Below are 16,655 nucleotides of genomic sequence, written 5' to 3' on the forward strand. Positions count from 1 at the left end.
CTACCAGGCTGTTCAACAAGAGGGCTTACATTGTTGCAAAGATGAATAAAGATGCATTCCCAAGTCTGGAGAAACTCAGCAAGTTCAAGGACCAGAAGGTGAGAGAGGTCAATACATATGAGGAAATGTTAGTCAAAACAAACTCTTTTAGAAACAGGGCACAATCCAGCTCCTACTGAAATCAATGGGAGTTTTGCCACTGGTATCAGCGGGAGAAAGGTTGAGTCCATAGCTCTTAAATTCAGTGAAGTCGCATCAGTTTAAAACTGGTGTAAAAGAGGGGAGAATCACGTCCACTCTCTCTAAAATGCTCAATGGGACAGAAAAGCATGGCAATCTGTGTTGATGTGGTATTGTATTCCATATATTGGGCCTGAGTCTTCTCTCACTTACATCCGTGAAAAGTTTCTTCTGCCCCTCTCCAGGCCTGGGTCTCTTGACCCTCTTGGGCTCTTTTCCAGCTCCCTGTTGCTATTGCGGAGTATCACCCCCAGGACTGGCACCTTGGAGCGGGGTTTCTTGTTTCAGGAGTTAGTGCCACTCCTGTGGCTCAGGTCTCCAGCTACAACCCAGCCTGACTACTTTCCTCCACAGCCAGCTCCTGACTTGATTCCCTTAAGCCTTTTTATTATGAGGTCCAAGTGTTGACCATATGAACACCAGACCCCGTTAGTCCTGCCCATTCAGGCCGGGATGCAGTTAATTATGGTACAGATGGGGCTGACTCTATTTTCCTTTAAAGGGGTCAGTCACCGTGTGGCAAAATTTGTTTTGATACAGACAAATCTCCACTTACTCAATTGCTCACAAAACAAAAATGAGAACAGTTGTGAGTAAAATCATGCAAAATTCTATTCAGAAGTCACAAAAGTATTGGTAAATTGGCTCCAAGGAGACTTAAACATGTGCTTAAAATTAATGACAGCCATAAGTACTGATCTGCACAAAGGTTAGAGCTGGATGGAAAATTGGTTTCTTTTTTGTCGAGAATTTCAACTTTTTTTGAAAAACCAAAACTGAAAAATGTTGTCCAAAACCTTTTGGTTTCGGGGTAAAATGTTTTTGGCTTTCAGCCAAAAGCTTTCAGTTTTCAGGTGTTCAATTTTTAAGCAAAATGCCAAATTTTTTTGGCAGAAAGCAGATGCTTTTCATGAAAAATTTTGTTGAGTCCAAAACTCAGTTTTCAGCCAGAAAGCAATTTTGATCGAACATTTTCAACCCTCTGTCGTAAAGATGCTTTCCTGGGTCAAGGCCAGACATCCAGATGACACAAATGAACACTCACACATATCTTAAGGATGCCTATCGATTGCATTGTGCACATTCTGCTATGATATAGCCAGCCAAGAGTATGCCACCACCACCTTTCCTGAGATTTTCGATCACCAAGACCCGCATCAGGAATGTTGCCCAGTTCGGAAGGTCCATTAACATACTCTGTAAAGGAGTCCCTACGTACTACGCACAACAGGATCAGGGTGAGCACTTTTGCCTGAGTGTTTAGAACATGATAATGCATGAAAAAGGAGAATGTAGATTATTGCATTCAATGGGGACTGGATGAGATTGGTAATGGGCTAGAGAAACGTGTATTTCTAGGGCATTGTTCAGCTGCTGTCAGAAGCAACGTTCTCACTAAGCAGTATAATTAATTGATCTCTGAAGTATCTCGTTATATTCTAACCATCTCTCATCTTTTCTTTTTCCCTTAAAGGAGGAGCCCTATTGTTTGAGTTTCAAGGCTGTGCTGATTCTGGAATTCTGGGCTTGTTGGGCATTTACCTGTGTGGCAACATCTCAGGTTGCTAAGCTTAACTGTTGGTCATCATTCAGGATCCCCATGGTTTTGGTTTTTTATTCTCTCTTCACCTTATCTGTCTCTTTTGTTCTATTTTTAGAAATACACCATTTCAGACGTTCCATTGTTTGATTTCAAGTCTGGCCTCCAACTGTTAAATAAAGTGCTTTCATGAAAGGGATTGTGCCTGACTCTCCCTTTTTCCTCTCAGAGTTTAATAAAAAGGATATTGGCTGGAAGTTAAAACACCAAGTTAGTGTCATGCCCCACACTGCTGCCTTATTCTGCTTTTCGTTCTCTGCCTTGCTGCAAAAATATTGGCAAAATATTGAAGTATAATGAGAGAGGACCTGTGTATTGATATAGACCTAAATCCAAGGACAGCCACAAACAAAGGTTTGATGTTGTTTTGTTAGGAGAACTGCAGCAGCCCACAGCCCTTTCACTTTCACATCACTAGCCTTCCAGCAGTAGTGGGTTTGCCAGTTGTAACAGCTTGGGAGTCTTAAAGGGAGTAAAAATACAGGCAGTAAAAATACAAACCCAGTTATACAGTCAAATTCAGATTAAGATAACCAGATAAATGCAAATTAATTATTTTAAAACACTTTTTTATTAAATAATAATCCTAGACTAATATCTATCTATCTATCTATCTATCATTTTTGTGCATCCAGCACATATCTTAGGGGACTGTGCAGGATAGTTCCCTAAGGGCTTTTTTCAGTTTTAGCACCATAACAGATTTGAAACCTGAGCAACATAACCAGAGACTTATAGATTGAAGATCCAGTGTAATAAAGCCTAAATTAATAGAGACAACCAGTTTCTATGTCTTTAGGTGACTGGATGGCTCAAGGACTTGGGAATATGTAGTGGACTTTCACATCTACATTATCAGTTCAAAGACAGTCTGTGTCAGTGGTGATAAACACATATAATTAACATTTAGAGGCAGTTTCGTGGCCTGTGTAAAACTAGTGGAAGGTCCCAGTTAGAGATGGTTGAGAATTTTCCACTGAAACATTTCTTACTGAAAAATGCCTATTTGTCAACAACAAAACTGTTTGTGAAATAGGGACAGTTTCGATGAATCTCCCAATTTGAAATTTTTTTGGCAAAAAAAGTTTCAAAATTGTTGAAATGAAAAGTTTTGACTTTTGAAATGAAAAGTTTCAGTTTTTTGCGTTGAAGTGACTTTTCAGTTACAAATTTTAGCAAATGTAGACAAAAAAGGGTTTTAAAAGTTCAAAATTGAAATAAAACATTTAGAATTTATCTAAGAAAAATGTTTCAATTAACCTGAACTGTTTTGTTTGTTTGTTTGTTTGTTTTTGTTTTGTCAGTTCATGACAATTTTCAAGATTTGTACTTTTTGTCCTGATTTGGGGTAGGAAATTTTTTCAAAATCTTGGAAAATTGTCATAGGGCGGAAAGACCATTTCTCACCCAACACCGGTCCCAGGCCAGTTTCTGAAGTACAGCTATCCACATTACAAATCCCACCAACTGAATTGCTCCTCTTGATGGCAAATTCAGGAGACAGCCGAAAGCGTGAGTGGAGAATGAACTATCTTCTCAGCCTGTTAGGTGGTACTTTCAAAGCAATGTTGATGCACTTTGGCAGGACAAGACGGGGAAGTTTTCTCAGGCTGTACCTCTTCTGTGGATCAATAGAGGACCTTGCACTCCAAGACTGTCAATCCTGCACTTTTCACCAGCACTGAGTTCACAGTAAAATATTATTAAATCCAAAATCCTATCTCTTGGAGACACACACACAAATATTCCTAGATTTAATTGCCAGCCTTGAACCCTCCAGGTACATTTTTCCGGATCACCAAAGACCTGCAGCCTGTTGTGAATAGGATTAATTTGTCTAACAGAACAGTTTCATCATAAGAAGATAAAATGCTCCTTTAATAAGTGACAGATGGTTTGATAAGCAGCCAGATTTGAAAATAACTAGGTTAGGAAATTATCCAATTCCCTGGACTCATAAGTATGCTCTGCTCACTGGCAGTCCTTCAAGGCTCAGTAGGCTGCATTTTCCAACTCTAAAATATACATTCCTCCCAAACATTAATTCCCGCACTGAAATCTAAGAGACAGGGCTGCAGCTATGCTATGCTACCTTGCCTCATTCAGTTCCCCTTGCAAGCTGCCCTCTGGGAAAACATGTGAAGTGCCTTTAGCAATTGGCACAGCTTTTATAATTGGTGCTGAGGAAAGGGAATCCGGGAAGTAAGCTTTTTGGGGCACATATCTTTTTGTTCTGTGTTTGTACAGCACCCAGCACCTAGTCCTTGCCTGGGGTCCTAGTTGCTACTACAACACAAACAATTATTATTAATAATAATAAAGATGATAAATGATGGTGAGATTTCAAATGCTGTAAGTAATTTAGGTAGCCAATTCCATTTGACCTAGGCCCCTTTGAAAACTGCAGTCTAAGTCAGTGAGGAACCTGAAATGCACTGCAAAACAAAGTGTCCCATCCAAACTTTTCCCAAGTTGGGATGGTGTTCACATTCAATGTTTGGTTCATCTCACAATAAAGATAGGGGCTGAATGTAAACTTCCAGATCTAAACTTTCTCAAAGTTTGAGAATGTTAAGGTCTGGGGTTTTGGTTCAGACCCATCTCTAAAAGTAACGTTTAAATAAAACACCCTAAAAGGAGTTCTGAAGTATTAAAGATGTGGCTGCTAGTTTGGATGACATCTATCTATCTATCTATCTATCTATCCCTAGCCATCACATTTATGGAGTGCTAGTCACTGACGTATCTAGGTGCTGACTTCACTGGGGAGTTTTGTTTGTAAAAAACCCTGCAAGGTTGAGCCCATATTATGTATGTCACATTGCATGCTGAACAGATGAATGGAACAAGTACAGCTTTATTTTGCTTTGGAGGGAAGCATACAAACACAAAAATAAGAAGAGAGGGGATTCATTTAGTTGTGTGCTGCTTGTTTTGCAAAAGAAAACCAAGGCAGGTGGAATGTTTCATTCTTTTATTGGTAGATCATAGTTTGCGAGAGAGGCTGATTATGTGGAACAATGAGATTGATCCCAAATTAATAACGTTGCTCATGGCTTACAAAGAATGAAAGCCGCTGGAAAATAATAAGCCCATTCGAAGCAATGGCACTGCCAGGGTTATGTCTAAACACTGATCTTTCCGCAGATTGAAATGCCCAAAATGCCCAGGATTCCTGCCTTAGCACAGCCACCAGCTCTTATGGCACCTAAACAGGAAACAAGGACACAAAATATATTTTCAATGACAATTCTCCAAAATCAAGCAAAAAAAAAAAGAAAAAGTACAGGAACAGGACCTGATTGTCAGTTAGGGAGTTGGATCACACTCTTATGGTGCAACTCAAATGGGGGACATGCAAATGTGGCTTTGAGCCACCTTTCTGTGCTTTTGGTCCTGGGCCAGCCATGTGTCAAACTAGTGCTCTGGCATAAGTTAGACCTACTATAGCCATTAAAATGGCAGGGGATCATTAGAGAACAAAAGAATCTTGGCTCCCTCCCCCTTCCCATGGCCACACCCTCTATGCCAGCAGCAGGGTGTAATGGAGGACCAGCAATAGGGGCTCCAGAAAGTGCTACCTTTGTCTGCTTTGCAAGACAGATCCTGGGCCACCACTCCAGCAAATCCATCTCGCTACTAAATTGTGGAATGCAGAATTGCTTTAGCACAGATGAGCCCAAGCTGTCATTTTATATTCAGCAAGAGAGGGAGGACAGTACAGTGATTAGGGTATTAACCTTGAACTTGGGAGACCTGGTTTAATTCCTGCTCCGCCAGAGACTTCCTGTGTGACCTTGGGCAAATCACTTAAGGGAGGATGCTCAAAAGGAGTTATCCTAACTCATTTTGAGCATTCCGCCCTTAGCCTTTCTCTGCCTTGGTTACCAATCGATAAAATGGGGGATATTAACACTGCTCTAGATCCCAAGGAAATATGCTAAAGATTGTGAGGTGCTCAGGAACTATGGCTCAGATCAGAACCAGAGATAGAACTAGGAAAATTAGCTTCTTTAAGACTCAGCGCCTTCTAAAGAATTTGGTTTCAGTCTTGTTACCCACCTTCAACCTTGCGAACCTTGTAAACAGGCACACCTTTGCAGAGTTTCTCAATGGGTTTACCAAAGATCAACCACTCCTTGATTTCACCAAATATAGAATCACTGGGTTCATATTGCACCCACAGGTGTTTTGGGGAAAACATCTTGTTCATCATCTTAAAGGAGAAAATATTAAAATATAGTTAGCAATACATCTTATTCCTTAATCTTCTGTAACATCCTTGTGAGAAAACCCATCCACCTCTCACAAATTTTCTCTAGCCACATACAAAGCATCATCTAAAGAAGTAACAGATTGTTAATTACAAAGAAGGAAATAGTCACAAAGTTCACTGAAGAGCAATTGTATACACATAGCAAAAATGAACTGCGTTAATCAAACACTTCATAATGATTAATAATAATATAGAACAGCTATATAGTTTTACACTTTGGCAGCTTTCACTTTGTTTTCCATGTTCACCCTCCTAATCTGTACAGTTATTATAACTATATTAAGTAATTTTGCTATGAATAAGTTACTGTTCACCTGCCAAAAAGAGGCTGAATTCTGAAATTCCCACTCAAGCAAAATCCCTATTGATTTCAGTGAAAGTTTTGCCTGTATAGGAACTTCATGGGTTGGCCCAAGTAAACTGATGGCCAGATGTTCAGTTTTGCAGGCACAATTATCTTTAGTGAGTGCATCACTGTAGTATCAAAGTCTCTGTTTTGTTATCACCAGTCTAATAAGAAAGACTTCTAAGAACAAAGAGTATTCCAGATGGCAGTACCCTTTATTTCCATCACACCACCTCTCTAACATGACTTGCTTGTATATAGTACATAATACTTCAGAGAATTACCTGTTTCTCGTAAGCAAGCCGTCCAATTTCTTTCAGCTCTGGGATATATACTTTCTCCATTTTCAAGATAAAGCAGGCCCTCCGTGAAAACAGCCTGGTAGCAATGTATCCCTGTGATATAGAAAAGCAGGTTTCTAATTTGAAAATAGCTACTGCCACCCAGTTGTTAATCTTCTCTTTGTATGCTGGGCCAAAATTTTGCTCTGAGCTACAACGGTGTAAATGCAGAGTGAAGTAATGGAGTTACTCTGCAGTCACACCATTGTAACTAGGAACAGAATTTATATCTCCTTGTTTATGTCTATGTACAGTTCTAGGGCAAACTTTATCTTTTCTTCGTTTTGTATTTCTGTTGCATTGCATAGACATATGAAGAAACCAAAGAGATGGATGATTAAAATAGACATTGTTTAAGGATTATTCACAAGGAGGAAGAAGAGATATCAAGCTAGTTTACTGTGTTTAAAAAGAAAAAAAAACATTGAAATGATTTTAAGCCAAGACAGATTCTTGGTTTCACTTACATGTTTGTAGTCAAAAATGGTATCAGAGGAGCACAACCCAGCATGGATATGGATATCAGCAATATGAAGTTCATTGCTAATAGTCACAGTTTGCTGGACATAGTCACCGTTTGTTCCTGGGAGGCTATAGATCTGAGTACAAAACACAAAATATGCGATAGTCACCTTTTTCACTCATCTGAAAAGTGCAACATAAAATACAGTATTTTACCTGTTATGATTCCAGAGCTAATGAAGTCAAAGAATTAAAATGAGTCTGATTTTTATTTACGCTATGGCCCTTTTGCATCACTTTGGCTGTACAAGGCCCCTTTATGCTACCAGAGTGGTGTAAAGGCGCCTTACTGTAAAGAAGAATCAGGCCTGCTGCATCTTGCTTCACTAAGGGATGATTAAGGAGGGAGATACTATCTATATATGACATGGTGAAATATTAAGAAAGGGGAGACATTTTTTAGAAGGGAGATAACCAGGAACAATGGTTTATAAAGTGAACACAATTATTTAGGCTGTATAAAGCAGCAATAATTTCTTCATGGCAAGATCGATTGGATTGTGACTTATTTTTGCCTAGGAAGTGTTGCGCTTGCAAATATCTATACTGTAGGGAATAATCCTGAACTGATTTAGTGGGATGGAAGGAGGTGACCTCACACGTCTTTTTCTTCTTTGGGGCCTTATCTAACAATCCTTCCTCAGGCAAGTGTCAATGGGAGTTCTTCCTGAGTAATGACAGCAGGATTGGCTCCTTAATTTATAGGATTGTCTGGTTTGGCAAAGATTACCTTTTCCTTTGTGCTCAGCAATAAGCATTTTATTAATTTCCTCAGTGCCTTTTCTTCCTGGTTATCCCATTTCTCCAGGGACCTAATGCATTGCAAATGAATACTAGGCAGTACAAAGCATTGGCAGTCTACTTACTTCATATGAAAAAGCTTGAGTCCAAAAGACTCCCAGCACAGCAATTACTGTAGCCTGAAAAAGAAATAACAGCATTCATATGCAACAGAAACACTAAAAACCACCATGACACATGGACAGAGTCCAGGCCAAAACTCAGAGCTTGCAGAATTAATGAATCAAGGGAAGCTATTTTATTCCCAAGGTTTGAAAAATGATCCACTTTGCACTGCAAGTGGATTATCTGAAAATAATTACATTTTCCAATTGTAAGTTTCTCCTGGTTACGTTTCATTTTGCTTGTATCACTGTGAAACTTTATAAAAACTGCTTAATCTTAAAGGGAACCCAAAAAGGAATTTTAAAAGAATTCTACTTGTGAACTTGTTTACTTTTTTATGGTATTACAGAATCTATCTAGCTATCTGGCTATCTACTTTGTGATTGTTTTGATACTTGTGTTTTTGTCTTAGAAATATTAGGAACCCCAAACCTACTGTTCCCTAGTTTTGTTGGAGGACCTGTTGGTGGGGTCTCAAAGTACATCAGCTCTCATGCCTCAGCCGAAGGGAAGAAGGTATTTAACAAACACTTTCTTCCTCCAGAATGTTAGTCATTGACATTAAATATGCATTAACAAAAACAAGCAAAAACTTTTAGATGGTCTCTAAAAAACTTACAACTAAAAATCCCTGCCCCTTTCCATTGGAACGAGAAGCATATCCAGATTTTGATCTCCCACTGAATTTGGGATATTTATATCTGGTGGGTTGATGATTCCCTAATTGCCCTAATTCTTGTACCTTCCTCTGGATAAATCTGGTGCTGGTCACTGTCTGAGATATGGTACAACTATGACCACAGGTCAGATATCGTACGGTATTTCCTAGATTCCCATATTTGCTTGAGGCCTATTTTACGAGATAAAATATTACAAAATCCAGTCCAAAGTCTAAATTTAAAAAATGCAACTTGCTAAATATTTTCTACCAGACAGTAATGTTCATGTGCATTTTGCCATTCCTTGTCTGACTTTGTCTGAGACATTTCTCAAACTTTTGTCTGTGTAAAAAATTTGTAAATTCAGTTTTCTTAATGATTTCATTCAGAAAATAACACAATACTTTTCCTTTTGAGAAGTTACATTTTTCTTGCTATTCAAAAATTACACTGATTGCTTCCAAACATATTTCTTGATTCCTCTAAAAAATTATAACAAAAATTAGCAATGAAACATGCTTAAATTTGGGCTCAATCCTGAATCCCTTGTTAATGAATGATTCCCATTGATTTCAAGGAGATTATTGCAGCACAAAGAATGCAGGACAGTACCTTCTTATTGTACCAGCAAATGAAACATGAAACATAATTATTCTCAAAACAGTGCTAACTTCACTGAACACTCTTGCTTCTCGTCAAAAAGAATTCACATTTTTATATAAATAGTAGCTTCTTAAAATAATTACAACTACAATAAAGGACAAATATACTCACAACTGTGTTCATTTTTCTTTTGGATAAGAACAAGAAGTTGTGGATGAAATGGAAAAAAATTGCAGAGACCTGTAACTTTTATATCTTGCCATAGGTGTGGGAAACACTGGACAGAAATATGCGTTGTGACTTCAGTGATTCCATATCTACATGCCACACCATGGTAAACTGCTTTATCTGAATTTTGGGCCTGATATGTTGTAAGCACTTTAGTCCACCCTGAAAAGATTAAAATTGCTCACTTCGCAAATATCTATTATGTACTAATGAACTCTCTAGCGTATACAAATGCGAGTTTTAATTTTTAATACACAGACATAATTTCAATTTGTCTTTATTAGCAGAAATGGATATAAGGAAAGACTCTACTGTTCTTTCCTACTCTTTACATTTTACTTTCTGTATCTCCATCCCCAAACACCCACATAGCTTTAAGATGAACCTGGACAGAAATATCCATATCCTGGCAACCCACAAGTACTGGCTGAATACCAATGAATAGATCAACTTTCTAGGTCAAAGTCAAAGTTCTCCCAAGTCAATGTCTCAATAGGCTCGCACGGTTAATGCATATCAGTTTCATAGCCAACAGAACACCAGGGCCTTATGGGGTCAGCATCACAGGTGACCACCTTTGACTGCCCTAACCTGATAGATCAGGTACCCATTTGACAGCTGGGTAAACTGGAAGTGGCCTTTTAGTGTGAGATTTATTGAGCCCAAACCCCATACCCTGCAGGATTTTAGTTGAACACCTGAACCACTCAGCTACTGCACCTCACAGTTTTTGGCTACTGCCTCCAAAATAGCCCATTAAATAACTCCTGGAATTAAAACGACTGATTATTATGTCTTTGAATGCATAAATTGGGTAAGTCTTAGTCTCCCTGATATAAAGATGTATGGGGAAACTAGCACAGAGAGGGTGTATGAATTGTGTGAATTGTCACAAAATGGATCATTGGAAAAGTGGGGGATAGAATCTAGGTCTCCTGGTTCCCAGTTACAACTGTTCTTTATTTCAGCTAGACTTCACTAGACTTCACCAATACAGTGTGGTCGTATTGTGAAAAATTACTCTATAAAAATGGGTAAGTTCCATCTATGTTCCATCTAGGATATAGATATTCAGGCCTGTCTGTAAAGGCCTGTACTCTAAGAATTTAGATGTATTCTTATCACTTGGCTAGTTCTAGAGATATAAAAGAAAGAATCAAAATCACTGTCTGCCGGTGTAAGGGCCTTCTCTTACTGTGACAGTCTGAGGCCCTGTGCTTAGGCTAAGGCCTTTGGCTAAGCAACAGAGGCAGCCATAAGCTGGGAAGCGACCGGTCACATCCTCACATTCCAAACTAGTCACATTGAAAGAAGGTGCTACTGGGCTCTTAGGAATACAATCCTGTCCTGATAATGCCTATCACCTCCAGAGAAAGGGATTGCCTAGAAAATGTAAAAGGAAACTTAGTTTGATAGCATCCTGTCTGGCAAGAACTCACTTATCAATAGCTGGGATGTGAAATCATCACTTCTGTATTGTTTTGTGATTATAGTTCCCACTTTGCTATTGTTTGTCTGTATAATCTCTGTCTGGTTCTGTGATTGTTCCTGTCTGCTGTATAATTAATTTTGCTGGGGGTAAACTAATTAAGGTGGTGGGATATAATTGGTTACATAATCATGTTACAATATGTTAGGATTGGTTAGTTAAATTTCAGGAAAATGATTGGTTAAGGTATAGCTAAGCCGAACTCAAGTTTTACTATATAGTCTGCAGTCAATCAGGAAGAGAGTGGGTGTGGGGGTGGGGGCAGGATGGGAACAGGGAATGGGGGGTAAGGAAATTGCAATCATGTTTTGCTAAAGGGGGAAATGGGAACAGGGAATGGGAGTGGGGAAATTGGAATCATGTTTGGCTAAGGGCAGGAATGGGAACAGGGACACAGGTGTAAGGCTCTGTGGTGTCAGAGCTGGGAAGGGGGACACTAAGGAAGGAAACTGGAATCATGCTTGCTGGAAGTTCACCCCAATAAACATCGAATTGTTTGCACCTTTGGACTTTGGGTATTGTTGCTCTCTGTTCATGCGAGAAGGACCAGGGAAGTAAGTGGGTGAAGGAATAAGCCACCTAACATCTGTTCTCTTAATGATTCCATATCAGCTAGCACCGGTGAAAATAGCATCATTACCTTTTCTTTGTCTTCAGGCACTAGCAGGGGCAGACAACTCCCTAAGCCCTGGTCGACACTAGGACTTTAGGTCGAATTTAGCAGCGTTAAATCGATTTAAACCTGCACCTGTCCACACAATGAAGCCCTTTATTTCGACTTAAAGGGCTCTTAAAATCGATTTCCTTACTCCACCCCTGACAAGTGGATTAGCGCTTAAATCGACGTTGCCGGCTCGAATTTGGGGTACTGTGGACACAATTTGATGGTATTGGCCTCCGGGAGCTATCCCAGAGTGCTCCATTCTGACCGCTCTGGACAGCGCTCTCAACTCAGATGCACTGGCCAGGTAGACAGGAAAAGAACCGCGAACTTTTGAATCTCATTTCCTGTTTGGCCAGCGTGGCAAGCTGCAGGTGACCATGCAGAGCTCATCAGCACAGGTGACCATGATGGAGTCCCAGAATCGCAAAAGAGCTCCAGCATGGACCGAACGGGAGGTACGGGATCTGATCGCTGTTTGGGGAGAGGAATCCGTGCTATCAGAACTCCGTTCCAGTTTTCGAAATGCCAAAACCTTTCTGAAAATCTCCCAGGGCATGAAGGACAGAGGCCATAACAGGGACCCGAAGCAGTGCCGCGTGAAACTGAAGGAGCTGAGGCAAGCCTACCAGAAAACCAGAGAGGTGAACAGCCGCTCTGGGTCAGAGCCCCAAACATGCCGCTTCTATGAGGAGCTGCATGCCATTTTAGGGGGTTCAGCCACCACTACCCCAGCCGTGTTGTTTGACTCCTTCAATGGAGATGGAGGCAATACGGAAGTAGGTTTTGGGGACGAAGAAGATGATGATGAGGAGGAGGTTGTAGATAGCTCACAGCAAGCAAGTGGAGAAACCGGTTTTCCCGACAGCCAGGAACTGTTTCTCACCTTAGACCTGGAGCCAGTACCCCCCGAACCCACCCAAGGCTGCCTCCTGGACCCAGCAGGCGGAGAAGGGACCTCTGGTGAGTGTACCTTTTAAAATACTATACATGGTTTAAAAGCAAGCATGTGAAAGGATTACTTTGCCCTGGCATTTGCGGTTCTCCTAGATGTAGTCCTAAAGCCTTTGCAAAAGGTTTCTGGGGAGGGCAGCCTTATTTCGTCCTTCATGGTAGGACACTTTACCACTCCAGGCCAGTAACACGTACTCGGGAATCACTGTAGAACAAAGCATTGCAGTGTATGTTTGCTGGCATTCAACCAAAATCCGTTCTTTATCTCTCTGTGTTATCCTCAGGAGAGTGAGATATAATTCATGGTCACCTGGTTGAAATAGAGTGCTTTTCTTCAGGGGACACTCAGAGGAGCCCATTCCTGCTGGGCTGTTTGCCTGTGGCTAAACAGAAATGTTCCCCGCTGTTAGCCACAGGGAGGGGAGAAGGTTGAGGGGGTAGTCACGCGGTGGGAGGAGGCAAAATGCGACCTTGTAACGAAAGCACATGTGCTATGTATGTAATGTTAACAGCAAGGTTTACCCTGAAAGACTGTAGCGACTGTTTTATAAAATGTGTCTTTTTAAATACCGCTGTCCCTTTTTTTTTCTCCACCAGCTGCATGTGTTTCAATGATCACAGGATCTTCTCCTTCCCAGAGGCTAGTGAAGCTTAGAAAGAAAAAAAAAACACACTCGCGATGAAATGTTCTCCGAGCTCATGCTGTCCTCCCACACTGACAGAGCACAGACGAATGCGTGGAGGCAAATAATGTCAGAGTGCAGGAAAGCACAAAATGACCGGGAGGAGAGGTGGAGGGCTGAAGAGAGTAAGTGGCGGGCTGAAGAGAGTAAGTGGCGGGCTGAAGACAGGGCTGAAGCTCAAATGTGGCGGCAGCGTGATGAGAGGAGGCAGGATTCAATGCTGAGGCTGCTGCAGGACCAAACCAGTATGCTCCAGTGTATGGTTGAGCTGCAGCAAAGGCAGCTGGAGCACAGACTGCCACTGCTGCCCCTCTGTAACCAACCGCCCTCCTCCCCAAGTTCCATAGCCTCCACACCCAGACGCCCAAGAACGCGGTGGGGGGGCCTCCGGCCAACCAGCCACTCCACCACAGAGGATTGCCCAAAAAAAAGAAGGCTGTCATTCAATAAATTTTAAAGTTGTAAACTTTTAAAGTGCTGTGCTTAAAGTGCTGTGTGGCATTTTCCTTCCCTCCTCCACCACCCCTCCTGGGCTACCTTGGTAGTCATCCCCCTATTTGTGTGATGAATGAATAACGAATGCATGACTGTGAAGCAGCAATGACTTTATTGCCTCTGCAAGCAATGATTAAAGGGAGGAGGGGAGGGTGGTTAGCTTACAGGGAAGTAGAGTGAACCAAGGGGCGGGGGGTTTCATCAAGGAGAAACAAACAGAACTTTCACACCGTAGCCTGGCCAGTCATGAAACTGGTTTTCAAAGCTTCTCTGATGCGTACCGCGCCCTCCTGTGCTCTTCTAACCGCCCTGGTGTCTGGCTGTGCGTAACCAGCAGCCAGGCGATTTGCCTCAACCTCCCACCCCGCCATAAACGTCTCCCCCTTACTCTCACAGATATTGTGGAGCACACAGCAAGCAGTAATAACAGTGGGAATATTGGTTTCGCTGAGGTCTAAGCGAGTCAGTAAACTGCGCCAGCGCGCCTTTAAACGTCCAAATGCACATTCTACCACCATTCTGCACTTGCTCAGCCTGTAGTTGAACAGCTCCTGACTACTGTCCAGGCTGCCTGTGTACGGCTTCATGAGCCATGGCATTAAGGGGTAGGCTGGGTCCCCAAGGATACATATAGGCATTTCAACATCCCCAACAGTTATTTTCTGGTCTGGGAATAAAGTCCCTTCCTGCAGCTTTTGAAACAGACCAGAGTTCCTGAAGATGCGAGCATCATGCACCTTTCCCGGCCATCCCACGTTGATGTTGGTGAAACGTCCCTTGTGATCCACCAGAGCTTGCAGCACTATCGAAAAGTACCCCTTGCGGTTTATGTACTCGGCGGCTTGGTGCTCCGGTGCCAAGATAGGGATATGGGTTCCGTCTATAGCCCCACCACAGTTAGGGAATCCCATTGCAGCAAAGCCATCCACTATGACCTGCACATTTCCCAGGGTCACTACCCTTGATATCAGCAGATCTTTGATTGCGTGGGCTACTTGCATCACAGCAGCCCCCACAGTAGATTTGCCCACTCCAAATTGATTCCCAACTGACCGGTAGCTGTCTGGCGTTGCAAGCTTCCACAGGGCTATCGCCACTCGCTTCTCAACTGTGAGGGCTGCTCTCATCTTGGTATTCATGCGCTTCAGGGCAGGGGAAAGCAAGTCACAAAGTTCCATGAAAGTGCCCCTACGCATGCAAAAGTTTCGCAGCCACTGGGAATCGTCCCAGACCTGCAACACTATGCGGTCCCACCAGTCTGTGCTTGTTTCCCGAGCCCAGAATCGGCGTTCCACAGCATGAACCTGCCCCATTAGCACCATGATGCATGCATTGTCAGGGCCCATGCTTTCAGAGAAATCTGTGTCCATGTCCTGATCACTCACGGGACCGCGCTGACGTCGCCTCCTCGCCCGGTATCGCGTTGCCATGTTCTGGTGCTGCATATACTGCTGGATAATGCGTGTGGTGGTTAATGTGCTCCTAATTGCCAAAGTGAGCTGAGCGGCCTCCATGCTTGCCTTGGTATGGCGTCCGCACAGAAAAAAGGCGCGGAACGATTGTCTGCCGTTGCTCTGACGGAGGGAGGGGCGACTGACGACACGGCTTACAGGGTTGGCTTCAGGGAGCTAAAATCAACAAAGGGTGTGCCTGTACATCAAGGAGTATTTCAGGCAGGACTGCACGGAGGGTTCCAATAAGAAATGGTGCACCTAAGTTATTGTTGTTATTGGAACAAGGAGGTTAGCCTGGCCTCTGATTGATACATGGCTAGATTTACCTCGCTGCACCTTCTCTGTGAGTGACTGCAGTGTGATCTAGACAGGGGAGGAGGCAAATGAGTACAAAACAAATCTGGTCTATTTCTTGTTCTGACCCACTCCATCTATCTTTTACATCTTTGGCTGGCAGCAGACGGTGCAGAAGGACTGCATGCCATCCACATCTCATGGCTGCTCGGCAGAAGATGGTACAGTACGACTGCTAGCCATCTTCATCTCTTGCCTGCCTGGCATAAGATGGTACAATACGACTGCTAGCAATCCTCATCTCTTGCCTGCCTGGCAGAAGATGGTACAGTACGACTGCTAGCAGTCCGTATCGCCTGCCTGCTCACCATAAGACGGTTCAATAGGACTGACTGCAGGACTAAAGAGAATGACCTGGTCAAGTCACTCCAAATGTAGTCCCTGCGCCCATGTCTGCCCAGGCGCTCCCAGCTGACGTGGCCAGGAGCACCTCGGACACGACGAGGACGACTACCAGTCGTATTGCACCGTCTGCTGCCACAAGGCAATGGGTTGCTGCTACTGTGCAGCAAAGCCGTACCGCGTCTGCCAGCACCCAGGAGACATAGGGTGACGGTTACCTGAGCTGGCTCCATGCTTGCCGTGGTATGGCGTCTGCACAGGTAACTCAGGAAAAAAGGTGCGAAATGATTGTCTGCCCTTGCTTTCACGGAGGGAGGGAGGGAACGGGGGCCTGACGACACGTACCCAGAAGCACCCGCGACAATGTTTTAGCCCCATCAGAGTGCTCCATTGTGACTGCTCTGGACAGCACTCTCAGATGCCCGATTGTTTGCCATTGCTCTGACGCTGGGAGGGGCGCTTACAGGGTTGGCTTCAGGGAGCTAAAATCAACAAAGGGGGT

The 16,655-nt window shown here is 42.7% G+C and overlaps 2 protein-coding genes across 2 annotated transcripts; one reads left to right on the top strand and one right to left on the bottom strand.

Moving 5' to 3' along the window:
• Positions 1–4,835: 4,835 nt before the first annotated feature.
• GKN2 (gastrokine 2) lies at positions 4,836–9,217 on the bottom strand. Its single transcript, XM_048829032.2, has 6 exons — positions 9,161–9,217; positions 8,192–8,245; positions 7,271–7,402; positions 6,747–6,857; positions 5,903–6,056; positions 4,836–5,048 (listed from the first exon to the last, which is right to left on the bottom strand). The coding sequence occupies exons 1-6, from the start codon at positions 9,215–9,217 to the stop codon at positions 4,966–4,968; spliced, it is 591 nt and encodes a 196-aa protein (XP_048684989.1). The 3' UTR covers positions 4,836–4,965.
• Positions 9,218–11,944: 2,727 nt separating this feature from the next.
• LOC125626397 (myb/SANT-like DNA-binding domain-containing protein 7) lies at positions 11,945–13,996 on the top strand. The gene is made up of 2 exons (XM_048829309.2): positions 11,945–12,834; positions 13,423–13,996. Exons 1-2 carry the CDS (start codon positions 12,252–12,254, stop codon positions 13,506–13,508), a joined length of 669 nt encoding a protein of 222 aa, XP_048685266.2. The 5' UTR covers positions 11,945–12,251; the 3' UTR covers positions 13,509–13,996.
• The last annotated feature ends 2,659 nt before the right edge of the window (positions 13,997–16,655 follow it).

This window comes from Caretta caretta, chromosome 26 (assembly GCF_965140235.1).
Source record: "Caretta caretta isolate rCarCar2 chromosome 26, rCarCar1.hap1, whole genome shotgun sequence".
Classification (NCBI taxonomy): domain Eukaryota; kingdom Metazoa; phylum Chordata; order Testudines; family Cheloniidae; genus Caretta; species Caretta caretta.

What these genes read in the sequence shown, in the direction of transcription:
- GKN2 (XM_048829032.2), bottom strand. Translation starts at nt 9,217, where the DNA reads ATGTCTCAGACAAAGTCAGACAAGGAATGGCAAAATGCACATGAACAT. An exon ending in CACATGAACATTACTGTCTG is followed by an intron (nt 8,246 to 9,160) that starts GTAGAAAATATT and finishes TTTCTTTTTCAG; the next exon opens with GCTACAGTAATTGCTGTGCT. An exon ending in CCATTTTTGACTACAAACAT is followed by an intron (nt 6,858 to 7,270) that starts GTAAGTGAAACC and finishes TCTATATCACAG; the next exon opens with GGATACATTGCTACCAGGCT.
- LOC125626397 (XM_048829309.2), top strand. Translation starts at nt 12,252, where the DNA reads ATGCAGAGCTCATCAGCACAGGTGACCATGATGGAGTCCCAGAATCGC. An exon ending in AGGCGGAGAAGGGACCTCTG is followed by an intron (nt 12,835 to 13,422) that starts GTGAGTGTACCT and finishes TTTCTCCACCAG; the next exon opens with CTGCATGTGTTTCAATGATC.